The 13,396-nt window shown below is 45.3% G+C and overlaps 1 protein-coding gene across 1 annotated transcript; it reads left to right on the top strand.

Annotated features, from left to right (window-relative positions):
- Positions 1 to 9,719: 9,719 nt before the first annotated feature.
- Positions 9,720 to 11,977, top strand: SPSB2 (splA/ryanodine receptor domain and SOCS box containing 2). The gene is made up of 2 exons (XM_006862630.1): positions 9,720 to 10,469; positions 11,850 to 11,977. Exons 1-2 carry the CDS (start codon positions 9,806 to 9,808, stop codon positions 11,975 to 11,977), a joined length of 792 nt encoding a protein of 263 aa, XP_006862692.1. The 5' UTR covers positions 9,720 to 9,805.
- The last annotated feature ends 1,419 nt before the right edge of the window (positions 11,978 to 13,396 follow it).

Consider the following 13,396-nt stretch of genomic DNA (forward strand, 5'->3'; position numbering starts at 1 on the left):
TACCACAATTTGTTTATCCATTCTTCAGTTGATGGGCACTTTGGCTGTCTCCACCTTTTTGCTATGGTAAATAGTGCTGATTGGCCTTTTTTTTTTTTAAGGCACCCTCTGGAGACTGAGACAAGTGTATTACTGAGAGAACTTGCCTGCAGCCATCCACTGAAGCTGATCACAGAGATGTTTTAACATGTTTTGTTTGGAATAAGGCCAAGCATGTATGAAGAAGAATCTTGGTAGCAATACTTTTTAGCTTACCCTTATATTCTGTATATCATTACACATATTAATGCCTCATTTTTTGTTCTGTTTTATTTTTTACACAAAACTTACATATGCTGTAAGTTAAGGGATTTTCAGGAGTAATTTTGAATATGTGACCTAGTTGTCACCTTACTCCTCATGACCTCTATCCCCAAAGCATGTGAAGTTTGTCTGGCACACCAAGTACTAGTCCAGACTCTGCAGCCTGGACTCCCACCTCACTGGACTCCCACCTCACACACCCCTCATGTGTTCTCTTACCAAGGTTTACACTGATTTATGGCCAGAAAAACCTTGTAAGAAAACTGCATTTTCAGTTGTGCTATTTCCACGTTGACCCTCTTCTCATTTTACACACTCTCCCTGATTCCCTTCATTGGTAGTTAGTGTTCAGCTCCTGACTAGGGCGGAGGCCTCCTATTATGGATTGAATTGTGTACTCCCATAATACGTGTGGGAGTGCGGTGGCTCCATACTATTAATACTGGACTGCGAACCACAAGGTCCATGGTTGGAGCCCACCAGCCACTCCAAAGGAGAAAGATGAGGCTTTCTGCTCCCATTAAGATTTAAAGCCTTGGAAACCCTATAGAGGGTTTCTACGAGTTGGAATCAACTTCATATTACTCAACAATAACAACAAAAACTTGTATTAGTAAACCAAAGGTATGTAACAAAACATGTATAAATTGTTGAATGGAAAACTAATTTGTTCTGTTAAACTTTCACCAAACTACAATAAAAAATTTAAAAAAGGTGCTATAATCCTAACCTCTATGTTTGCTGTGATGCAATGAGTTAAACACTAATAGAAAGTCAGTGGTTCAAACATATCTGTTGCTCTGCAGGAGAAAGATGAGGATGGCTGTTCTTGTCAAGATTTCTAGTCTGAGAAACCCTAAGGACCAGTTCTCCAGTTCTACAGGGTCACTACGAGTCAGAATTGAGTAAGAGATGCCTGTGGGTATAATCCCATTGGGGAATGGATTGTCTTTGTTAGGTTAAGGAGGCAAAAGTAGTGGAGGGGAGTTTTGAATCAATCTCTTTTTGAGATAGAAGAGATTAAATAAACAAACTAAGAAGCAGAGATGGAGGAAGAGAAGTGCTAAACAACATGAGATTGCCCTAGAGCAGAACTCAGAAGAGAGAAGGACCATCCTCCAGAGCTGACAGAGAAAGTCTTCCCCCATGAATTCCAACTTCTAGCCTCAATCATAAGAGAATAAATTTCTGTTTGCGGTATTTGGTGGGGCAAACAGTGGGGTGCTGCCCTGACATACCTAAAATGTGCAAGTGATTTTGGATTTGATAATGGGTAAAGGCTGGAAGAGTTGTAAGGTACTTAATTATAAAGGCCTAGATTGCCTTGAAGAGACTGCTTGAATTGTGGATGTCAAAGTTGATTCTGATGAGAGCTCAGAAGGCAGTGAGGAGAGCTATAAAGTCTGTATCGTCTTAAGAGAATACAAATGGCGCCAACAACAGAATGTTGCTACAGATGTGGAAGTTAGATGTGCTTCTGGTGAGGCTGTAAAAGAAAATGATGAACATACAATTGGACAATGGAAGAAGGGCAGTGCTTTTTATGCAGTGGCAAAGAATTTGTCCGAATTATGTTCAAATGTTTGGTGGAAGATAGAACTTGTAATTGATAAATCTGGATATCTGACTAAGGAGATTTCTAAGCAAGATCTTAAAGGGGCCATGTGGTTTTTTTTCCCTTGCTCTTTATAGTAAAATGCTAGAGGAAAGAGAGGGACTTAAAAATGAACTGTATAAAATGAAGATAAAACTTGTGTTGTACAAATTAAAGACACATACCCTAGAATTTTCAGCAAAGATATGGCTACACAATCTTTTGTTAAAGGAAGTAAGCCTGTGACTAGTAGATCTAACTAATCACCACAGCAGAAAACCCATTGCTTAAACTGAAGGGGACAGAGAAAGAATAAAAGGAATGCACATTGTCTGCCTCTTAGAATTTTATAAACAGGAACAGGCCACAGGAACTTAATCTCTTGTTCCCCTAGAAACGTAAAGGACCATTCCTGGAGCAGCTTGGCTATCAGCAGAACTGTTGGAAGGAGCACAGGAAGCGAGGTCTACTTTGTTTCAAGCGATGGTGGCTTGGTCTCCTGTATCTCAAAGGGAGGGCCTCTAGATTACAAAGAGTCAGGTCTTTGCTAAGAGGTTTGGAGTGCAGGGCTGTTAAAAGTGTGCCAGACTTAAGGGGGTGGGAGACTCCATATGCAAGGAGCAGGAGAACAGGGCCTTCTAGGGCAGCGCAGGAGTTTGGGCCATCACTCAGAAGGCCTAGAAGAATGGAGCCACCCAAAGTGGAAGGAGCAGAGTAGCTGTCCCTTGGACATGGGAGGTGAATTTGAAGCCACCCAGAATCCAGAGGGCATAGCCAACACCCAGAGTCTGGAGGGCAAAGCCATTGCCCAGATGGTCCCAAAGAACAGAGAATTACTTTCAAGCCTTGAGAGTGAATGTAAATTATTCTGCTGAGTTTTGGACCTGCTGGGTGCCTGTTATACTTTCTTTCACTCTGATTTCTCCCACTGTGCCTATTCCACCACTATACTTCAGAAGCATGTAACTTGTAGCTTAGAGTTCACAGGTTCGCAAATGAAGAATTTTGCCCCGGGATGATATACACTAAGTCTCAAACATATTTTATTTAGATGATTCAGAGAATAAGATTTTAGAGTTGAAGATAACAAGACTTTTGGGATGATGTGATAGGGTGTTTTACATTTGGCAAGAACATGAATTTAGGGGGTAAAGGGTGGAATGTTATAGATTGAATTGTGTCTCCAGAATGTGTTGTAAATCCTAACCTCTATGCCTGTGGTTATAATTCCTTTTGGGAGTGGGTGATCTTTGTTATGTTAAGAAGGCAGGTTGTTAAATAGAGATATCTCCAGTCAATCTCTCTTTTTTTAATGTTTTATTGTAAATTATATGATAGTTTACATAGGAGAACATTAGCTTTACATTCATCCTATTGTATATTATTTCATTGTCATGGTTACAATCCCCTCCCTGCATCATCAATCAACCAAATGGTCTACCCTGCAAGCCTGCCCCTAGTCATCAGCACACAGCCCCTCTCCCTCTCTGGGTCTAAAGTCCCCAGCTGTTCCATCTCTCCACATCATCTCCACGTCATCGTCATCATCTCTGCCTCTATCTCTGGTGTTACTGCTTCTTTGGGTAGGGTCCCACTCTCTGCTCTTCTCCTTTGATGGTCCCAGGGACCTCCGCTCCTAGACTGCAAAGTCAATCACTCCCCTCCTTGTGCTACAAAACATCTACCTTTACATTTCCAACCCTCACAATCAGTCCTGATAACAATTATTCACTATTGTATCACAAGAGACCTAGCCACATCTCCTTTCATCAGCCCTGCCCAGACAGATTGGATACTACTCAGTGGAGATTCTACCTTCCTCCATGTCCTCTGGACCTAGGCTCTGTCTTGAAAGCTTGTAAACCAGGCAGGCACTTCTTGCCTTTGTAGCCCCCCCATTTTGGGTAGCCAATGTCCAAGTTGCCCATCCCGCTGTCTACTCTGTGTATGGAGGGGGTGGGAATGATCCTCAGTGTAAAGATTTGTTCCCTCTTTTGAGCTACTGCATCCATAGGTGTAGATCAAGTTCATCAAATTGTATCAGATTACTCTTTTTTTCCTCTTCTAGTTGGGCTCTGATCATCCAATCATTGAAGCCAGGTCAAGTGGGTATTATCTGCAAGTGTGGGTGTTCTTATGCATATGCCTTCTCTTCTTATAAGCTGGACACTTCACTCTCCACACTAGTCCCCTGTGACTGTGTCACTGACTCTGGACTCAAGAGTCCCCAGGTCTTGCCACACTGCTGGCCAACCAGGTCTCCACCTGGGTTCACAGGAGTCTATTGAACGTTGTAGGGCTTAGCTCGCAGCTTCATTGCTGTTTTTCCCTCACTTCCCCTTATCGGTGATGAACGTGGTCACCAATCAGAGCATGTATTCCCATTAAGTCTTAGTCTTGGAAGGGGGTTTGCTCTGAGGGAACCCAACCACTTGCCTTGATGTCTCCTGGGCGAGCAACTTGCTTGTTCTTGTAGTAATCAGTTGGACTGCTGTTACTGTTTTGTATTTTTCTTGTCGGTGGTCTTTCTTTCAAGAAGTATCTTCTGTTTGTCTAGCCACTCTAGGCTGGTCTGCTTGTCCTTTCAAGTGGAAATTTCCCACCTCAGAAGATTCTGGATGTATTTCAGGATTCCACCTATGGTCTTATGTAATGCAGAGGCTCCGCAGGAAGCCTCTTTCACTGGGCACATTGTAGCCCCATTTTATGTATTCCAATCAGTTATAGGCAGAAGATGGACTAACAAGCTTTCTATGGTGATATTTCTGGCTATTCCTTTCTCTCCCCCTCAAGTGTCTATTTTATAATGGTATGCCAGGGAAACCAAGATTCAACAGACAGCCAAGCATCTTAACATGAGTCAATCTCTATTGAGATGGGAGATTAAAGGAGCAAACTAGAAAGCAGAGGTAGGGGAAGAGGGATGCCAAGCCACATGCAGATTGTCCAAGAGCAGAAACTGAAAAGAGACAAGGACCTTTCTTCAGAGCTGACAGAGGTCGTCTTTTCCACAGAACCAGCACCCTGAATTCCAACTTCTGGCCTCCTAAATTTGAGAAAATAAATTATTTTATTTTAAACTTTTTATTGTGAATCGGATGAAGGTCTACAAACAAGACATCAGCTTTACATTCAACAAATCATACACTTTGTTTCCATCGCAATGATTACAATCCCCTCCCTGCAACAACAGTTCTCCTACTTCTTCCCTGTGGTTCCCATTTACACCATTCACAAATGAAGAAAGCAAAAATACTTGATGTAGACATACAAAGCAAAAAATATATATTCACTAATATATATTCATTTAAATGTCCAACGGGCACATTCTGCAAGCCAACCTCCTGCTCACAGGCACACAGCCTTACTCCATTCATGGACTCAAAGCCTGCAGCTGCTCTGTATCGCCATGCTATCACCTCTGCACCATCTCTGCTGTTGCCACTTGAGAAAATAAAAATTTTTGTTACAACAATCCATTTGTGCTATTTCTATTATGGCAGTATTAGATTACTGAGATACCTGCCAACTTTTTATCTCGAATCCAGACCACTAAATTCTGACTCCAGATCTGCCATTTTCCCAATGTGGTCTGGACCATGCCATCTGGTTGTTGATCAGGTACCTCAAAACATATCCCAAACGGACCTCCACAAATTTTCTCTCCCCATACCAAACTCTGCCCCCAATTACCCCTTTTGCCGTCATCTCCATTATGATTGGTGGTACCACCTTCTAATCAAAATTTTTATGCTAGAAACCTTCCTTTTTCTCTTCCCTTTCTCTGACCTCAACATCTAACCAGTGACTAAAATTTCATCAATATTTCTTGAATTCTTTTAATCCTTATTTCTGCCACTCTAGTTTCAGCTCTTAACATTTGTCACCTGGGCTTCTGGAACTGGACTGCTTTGTTCCAGCCCCATTTCCCTTATAACCTCCTCTATGTTGTGGCCAGGTTGGTCTTTCTGAAGTACAGATCTGATCATGCTCCTTTCCTACAGTGAACTCCCATCATTGGCCTATCTTACAGTATATATAACATTGACATTCTTAGGGTCTTCATCTGGAATCCATAAACTGGCAACTAATTCTCTAGCCCTGTCCTTCATGCTTTTCTTATTACAGCAACAACTTTGGGGAAGGCTTCCGACTTCCCCAAACTCACCTGCTATCTCTTGCCTTTTTCATGCTGACATTCTGTCTAGAATACCTTACACAGACAGCAACCCTAACTGGATCCCCTACTACAGAATCACCTCTTGGGCCAATTCTTGGTCAGCCTTTAAGATTTAGCCCAACTGACCTAGCCCTCGGGAGCTAGAGCTGAGAGTGAAGGGGCCAGCTGGTGTGAAATGCAGGGAGATGTTCATGAACTCCCAAACTCACAGCTGGTACCTATTTGACCTAGCTTTGATGGCTAGGGTTGATCTGATCAGAACCTGACCAGATGAAGATAAAGAAGTTTGATACTGTGAGCAATTGTAAAGTGCTACAATTTGTGAACTGGAGTTTTGCTTATGGATGCAGTTGCTTACAATTCCAACCAGAATGGAAGATTTTCATATCATGGAACATACTTATTTACTCTTTGTGCTGGGTTTATTGGGATAGGCAATTTAGACATTGGCTAACAAAAATGGGGGCCTATAAAGGCAGCTGACTTATAAGCTTTCTTGGTGTACTTAGTTTCAGAATGAGGCAGATAAGGTTGAATAGTTTTCCTCTTTTCCAGATGGGTCTGGTGAAAGGGCATGGGGGATGATGCTGATAGGGTTTTATGGTTCACTTGTGAGTAACTGCTAGCAGAATTAATTGTCACTGTCAAAAGTGAAATTGTAGAAGATACGTAACTAAAAGGAAGGAGTAGTTAAATCTTTCACTTCAGGAACAGATGATCCCAGGACCATCAATAAGGAAGAACATGAGTGGAGTGTGAGATTTCTACCTAGAAAAGTGGCGACAGCAGAGGTGGTGGCAGAGGTGGTGTCATGGAGAGACTGAGCAGCTGCAGGCTTTAGGCCCATGGACTGAATAAGGCTGTGTGCCTGCGGACAGGAAGCTGGCTTGCAGAATGGGCATATTAAATGAATATATATTTTTTGTTTTGTATGTGTGCATCAAATATTTTTGCTTTGTTCATTTGTGAAATATAAGATGTAAATGGGAACCACAGGGAAGAAGTACCATAACTGTTGTTGCAGGGAAGGGATTGTTATCATTGCGATGAAACAAAGTGTATGATTTGTTGAATGTAAAGCAGATGATCTTACCTATAAACATTCACCCAATTCACAAAAGAAGTTAAAAAAAATAAAAAAGATTTAGGCCAGATGTCATCTCTTCTAAGACATTTTTATAAATGTCCCTGTAACCTTTAGGATGCTTAGCATAAAATATTAATTTGAACCAGAAATTGTTTTAAACAAGTTTGATATATATGAGGGGTTTTTCAAAGTTCATGGAAAAATTTCATGATCTTTTAACTGAATTTTTCCACAAACCTTTTGAAGCCCCCTGGTATTGTTACTGTTAGCTGCTATCAAGTAAGCCCCCAACTGATGGCAATTCCCATGCACAGCACGACTGGACACTTGTGATCCACAGGATTTTTTGTGAAGTAAAGAATTTTTCAGAAGTACATCGCCAGGCCTTTCTTCTTAGTCTGTCGATTCAGAAAGCTTCCTGAAACTGTTCAGCATCATAGTAACATGCAGAAGTCTATTAACAAATGGGTAGTGGTTATGCTGAAGCATATCAATTGTCCAGTGATTGAAGCGAATCTTGCACATGAAAGACAAGAATTGTACCACCGAGTAACCACTGCCCTATATACATGTATTGTTGTTGTTAAGTGCCACGGACTCAATTCTGACTCATAGCGACCCTGTATAGGATATCCAAAGAGTGGTTGGTGAGTTTGAACCACTGACCCTATAGTTCAAACTGACCTTATGGTTGAGTGCTTATACTACAATACAACTTCATTTAATCCTACAGCTCCGTGGTGAGGATTAAATGAAGTTATGTACGTGTAGTGTGGCACTTTAGGGTAAGCACTGGACTGCTAACTGCAAGTTAGTGGTTCAAACCCACCAGCCAGCCGCTCCACATAAACCCTATACAGGGACACTATGAGTCAAAACTGACTGGGTGGGGGCACTTAACAACAACACCCTTATAAAAAGGAGTCTTGGTGGCACAGTGGTAAAGCGCTCAGTTGCTAACCAAAATGCCAAGGGCTCTGTGGGAGAAAAAGCCTGATAGCAATTTATTCTTGTAAATATTACAGTCTAGGAAACCCTGTGGGGGCAAATCTATTCTGTTATGGGGTCACTATGAGTCAGAATCAGCTTGATGGCACACACCACCACCCTATAAGCACATACTAATAGTATCTTTGTTTTACAGAGGAGGAAAACAGGTACCAGGAAGTTAAGTAATTTGCCCAAGGTTATATGTATTAGACTGTTAAGTGTTGTCAAGTTGGCTATGACTCATAGTGACACTATATAGGGTTTCTGAGGAGCGGCTGGTGGGTGGTTTGAACTGGACCTTGCAGTTAGCAGTACAGTGCTTATCCTACAGCGCCACACCAGGACTCCAGTACTCCAACTCCATTCCGAGTCATAGTGACCCTATATAGGGTTTCCTAGGAGAGGCTGGTGAGTTTGAACCGCCGACATTGTGGTTCAAGCCGACCTTGTCCCGTGCTTTATCTACAAGGCCACACCAGGACTCCAAATGGCTTCACTCAAACCATGCTCTACACTATTATCGAATGAGACCAGCATCTCAGTAATGGAATGACGCACAGTTTAAAGACAGGAACTGCTTGGAGGACAGACAACACCTGCAGATTACAGCCTAAATCATAGAATTCAGAACCTCAGACATAGACTGACCATAACCCCGGGTATAATCAGACCAGCCCAGAAGAAAACAGTGATCCAGAATCTCAGGGAAATAAAAACTGATGTGAAACACACTGGAAACCCCTTCTTGACCCATGCTCCTAGTCCTTAGGGGCGCAGGAGTTAGCTGCCCGGAGGGGGTTCAAATGTCTTAGAGCACAGATTCTCGCCCCCCCCCCCGCCCCCAAGGGTTCTCACGGTAAAGAGCACATCAAACGGTTAATTTTGCGATTGAACGACTCCAACGCGGACTCCACAGGAAAGGGGAAGGTTAACTTCCCGGAAGTGTTTCTCCACGGCGGCAGGGCCAAGGGATGTGGTTCAATCTGGGGCGCTGATCAGAGGGCTAACCGTCTTGGAGAAAACCCTGCGGGAACCGAGTCTCGGACTTGACTTGTCCTCCAAGTTTGCGACCGTAGAGTTAACCGCTGCGGAAGGATTCCCAGCAGATGCAGTGCATCGGCTGGGGCGCGGCGACGAGAGGGTTAACCGCGTCTCAGGGCCCCCCTGAGGGGCGGGGCCTCGGGGCGGGAGGCGGTGCTGGAGGCGGAAGCGGCCGGCGGTCTGAGCCTGGCTAGTCTCTGCTCGCCTGGGGTCTGCTTCTCAGACAGCCAGCTACTTACGGGGCTGGGTATCTGACCAAGGTTCGGGGGCGGTGACCGGGATGTGGGAGGGAATGCCTATGGAGAGACCCAAAGGAAGTAAACTGACCTGACGAGTGCCTCGGGACAGATGGAATGAGGGCAAGGTGAAGAATGGCTTGGGAGCCCTGGGGCAGCGGAGAAGGAAGCGCAGGACAGTGGGCAAACATTGGGCCAAAAGAAGGCGAATGATAGGATAAGATGCCTGAGTGAAGTGAGCTGCCCCGCCAGAATACCGTGGCTCACATCCCTTTCTCTCCCGGCTCCGATCCAGGTCAGTCCGGAATTGAAGCTGAACTTTGAGAAGAGAGACACCCCAGCAAGACTCAGGAGTCTTACAACTTCTTACCTTCATGGGCCAGACGGCCCTGGCAGGGGGCAGCAGCAGCACCCCCACCCCACAGACCTTGTATCCTGATCTCTCTTGTCCTGAGGGTTTGGAGGAGCTGCTGTCTGCGCCCCCTCCAGACCTGGGGGCCCAACGGCTCCACGGCTGGAACCCTAAGGACTGTTCAGAAAACATCGAGGTCAATGAAGGGGGGTTGTGCTTTGAGCGGCGGCCTGTAGCCCAGAGCACTGATGGGGTTCGGGGTAAGAGAGGCTACTCCAGGGGGCTGCACGCCTGGGAGATCAGCTGGCCCCCAGAGCAGAGGGGTACCCATGCTGTGGTGGGCGTGGCCACGGCCCTTGCCCCGCTGCAGACTGACCACTATGCGGCGCTGCTGGGCAGTAACAGCGAGTCATGGGGCTGGGACATTGGGCGCGGAAAGCTGTACCATCAGAGCAAAGGGCCAGGGGCCCCTCAGTATCCAGCCGGACCGCAGGGTGAACAGTTGGAGGTGCCAGAGAGGCTGCTGGTGGTTCTGGACATGGAGGAGGGAACTCTGGGCTACTCTATTGGGGGCACCTACCTGGGGCCAGCCTTCCGTGGACTGAAAGACAAGACCCTCTATCCAGCAGTAAGCGCTGTCTGGGGCCAATGCCAAGTTCGCATCCGCTACCTGGGGGAGAGGAGAGGTGAGGCCTGGGGCAGGTGCTGGGAAGGGGTTCTACCACTGGTAGCAGTGAATTGGATAGAAGCTTAACATCTGACAAGAGTTAAGTAGACCTTCATCTGGTCTGCCTCCTACCCCTTATTCAGTGCTTCTTGTTGTGTGCCGTCGACTTGGTTCCGACCCATAGCGACCCTGCATAGGGTTTCCAAAGAGAGGCTGGTGAGCTTGAACCACAGACCTTGCGGTTCAAACCGACTTTGCAGTCCAGCAAATTAACCCACAGCGCTGAACCAGGACTTTATTGTTGTTAAGTGCCGTCGAGTCGGTTCTGACCCATAGCAACTCTCTATAGGGTTTCCGAAGAGCAGCTAGTGAGCTTGAACCACCGACCTTGCAGTTCAAATGACTTTGCAGTCTGGCGCATTTACCCACAGCGCTACAGCAGTACTCGGCATGGCTAAAATGGTGTTGTATAATTGATTCTCCCGACAGAGTAAAACTGAGGCTTGGAAAAGTAACATCCTCTAGTTCTCTTGGCTAGTAACCCTCGGAATGGAGGGAGGTACTCCACGGATTAGGACTTTACTTGAGGTATCAGCCCCTCGAGCAAAAGATGCAAGGATTAAATGGAGGCTGGACAAGGTATAAAGGAAGAGAAGGTTGGCAGTTCTATGCATCCTGGGTGTGTACAGATTCTCGGAGCTCCGACCCATAGCTTTTCCCTCATCTCAGTCAAACCCACTAGATGGGGCTGTGGGACCCTGGGTACCAGGAAGGAAAGCGGAGAAGGTGGGCCTTGGGGGGGAGCTTCTTTGGGGAACCAATTGAGACCCGGACTTGGGCCTGGGTGAATGTAGCCTTTGTCTGCTATTGCAGCTTCCAGAAGGTGGGTGCCTCTTCTCCCACCACTGATGGTGAGGCATTAGAAGATGAAGGATCATTCTTCTTATGCAGCCCGGTTCTGAGGTACCTCAGTCCAGTCAGCTGTGCCTGTTAGAGGGCCTTGTTGTTGTTACATGCCTTTCCAGTAAATTCCGATTCATAGTGACTCTTTATAATATTTCCGAGGCTATAAATCTTTAAGGGAGCAGTCTGCCTCATCTTTCTCTGGTGGACTTGAACTGCTGACGTTGTGGTTAGCTGTTTGGTGCTTATCCTGCAGCACCACCATTGCTAGAGCTATCGTCCTAGCCTTGACTGAGGCTGTGTGAAATCTAGCAGTGATGCTTTCACTGAAAGGATAGATACAGAACGTTGAAGTGCTTTAGTGCTCCCTTCTCAACCAAGGCAGGGGCAGGATTAGAGCTAGAAAGCAGGAGGGAACATGGGCGCATCCCTTTAGCTTGAAGATTTCTGGCTGGTGTTGCATCCCTACTTACCCTTATCTCCTTCTCTCTCCCAGCGGAGCCTCACTCCCTTCTGCACCTGAGCCGCCTGTGCGTGCGCCAAGCTCTGGGGGATACTCGGCTTGGCCAGGTATCTGCTCTGCCTCTACCCGCTGCCATGAAGCGCTACCTGCTCTACCAGTGACCCCTGTCTACCAGACAGTGCAGGGGAAGCCTTGCTAATGCCTCACCTTGCCCAGGACTGGGAGCCAAGCATTGCTGGCCTATACCAGCTACTTGAAGCCAGTAAGACCTGGGGGGAAGGGTAAGGCTGGGCTCCTACCCCCAACATTCTGGAGAGCTCAACAGTCCTCAAGGCACCCAGAAGTGGGTAGAAGGGAGGAAACTTATCCAAGGCTGTGGCACACAAAACATTTTTTCAGTAAAAATAGTAAGAGATATGTTGTTATAGAAACCTGCTCATGCTTTTTTTATTTTTTAATTTAAGGTTTTTATTGTGGATTGAGTGAAAGTTTACAGGGCACATCATCAGTTTCACATTCAACAACTCATATAAATTGTTTCACCACATTGATTACAATCCCCTCCATCAGTCAAGCATTTCCCTCTATCCACTTTAGCTTTTTTTTAAAAAAAAACCCACACAAACAAAAAAAACCCACTCAGGCATATATAATAATTTACATCTCCAAAGGGCACATTCTACAAGTCTGCTCCTGGCCACCAGTTCTTAGTCCTTCTCTTCTTAGTTGATGAATCTAGAGTCCTCAGCCATTCCCCTTCTCCATGCCCCCATCTCTGCCCCCATCTCTGGCACTGCTGCTTCTCTGGATAAGGTCCCACATTCTATTTGTGCGTTCCTCTCTTGATGGTCCTAGGGTCCTTTGTTTCTGGACTGCAAGATTAACCACTCCCCTTTTTTTGTTACAAAACTTCTACCTTTACAATTGTGACAGCGATTAGTTATAATAAGTTATTCACTATTGAATCTTACGAATCTTATCCCCCTCTCCTTTCACCAGACCCTTCTAGACAAGATGACAGGTATTCTCAGTGGGGACTCTTTCTCCCCCCATACAGACTCTTAAACTAAGCGCCCTCTTGAAACCTTGTAAGCTAGGTATCTCATGCCTTTATTGCCCCCTCATGTTGTAGAACCCCTTTGAGGTATTCTAATCAGTTATAGGCTGAAGGCGGGCTTACAAGTTTTCTCTAATCATGTTTCCCAACATTCCTTTCGATCCCACTCAAGTGTCTATTTTACAATAGTAGGCAAGGGAAACTAATATTCATAAGGCAGTCAAGGATTTTGGTATTATTTACCCTCTTCAAGCTATACCTAGATCCCTCTCTATCCCAGAGCCCTGTTGTTCCAAGGTTGAGTATGCATCACTATTTACCTCTATCCTACTAGGCCATGCAAACCTGTTTCAGTGTTCCCTTATCTATCTTGTTCTTCTGCCTCCTCCCCGCTTCTTGTATTGCCCTCCCGAACATCCAAAATAAACCCCCCACCCCAACCCCATTGTGGTTACTTTGTATTCCATTAGTTCTTCCCTCCATTTAAGATAGTCTATTTTATCCAATTATCTAACTGAACTTC

This window comes from Chrysochloris asiatica, unplaced genomic scaffold, assembly GCF_000296735.1.
Source record: "Chrysochloris asiatica unplaced genomic scaffold, ChrAsi1.0 scaffold00050, whole genome shotgun sequence".
Classification (NCBI taxonomy): Eukaryota; Metazoa; Chordata; class Mammalia; order Afrosoricida; family Chrysochloridae; genus Chrysochloris; species Chrysochloris asiatica.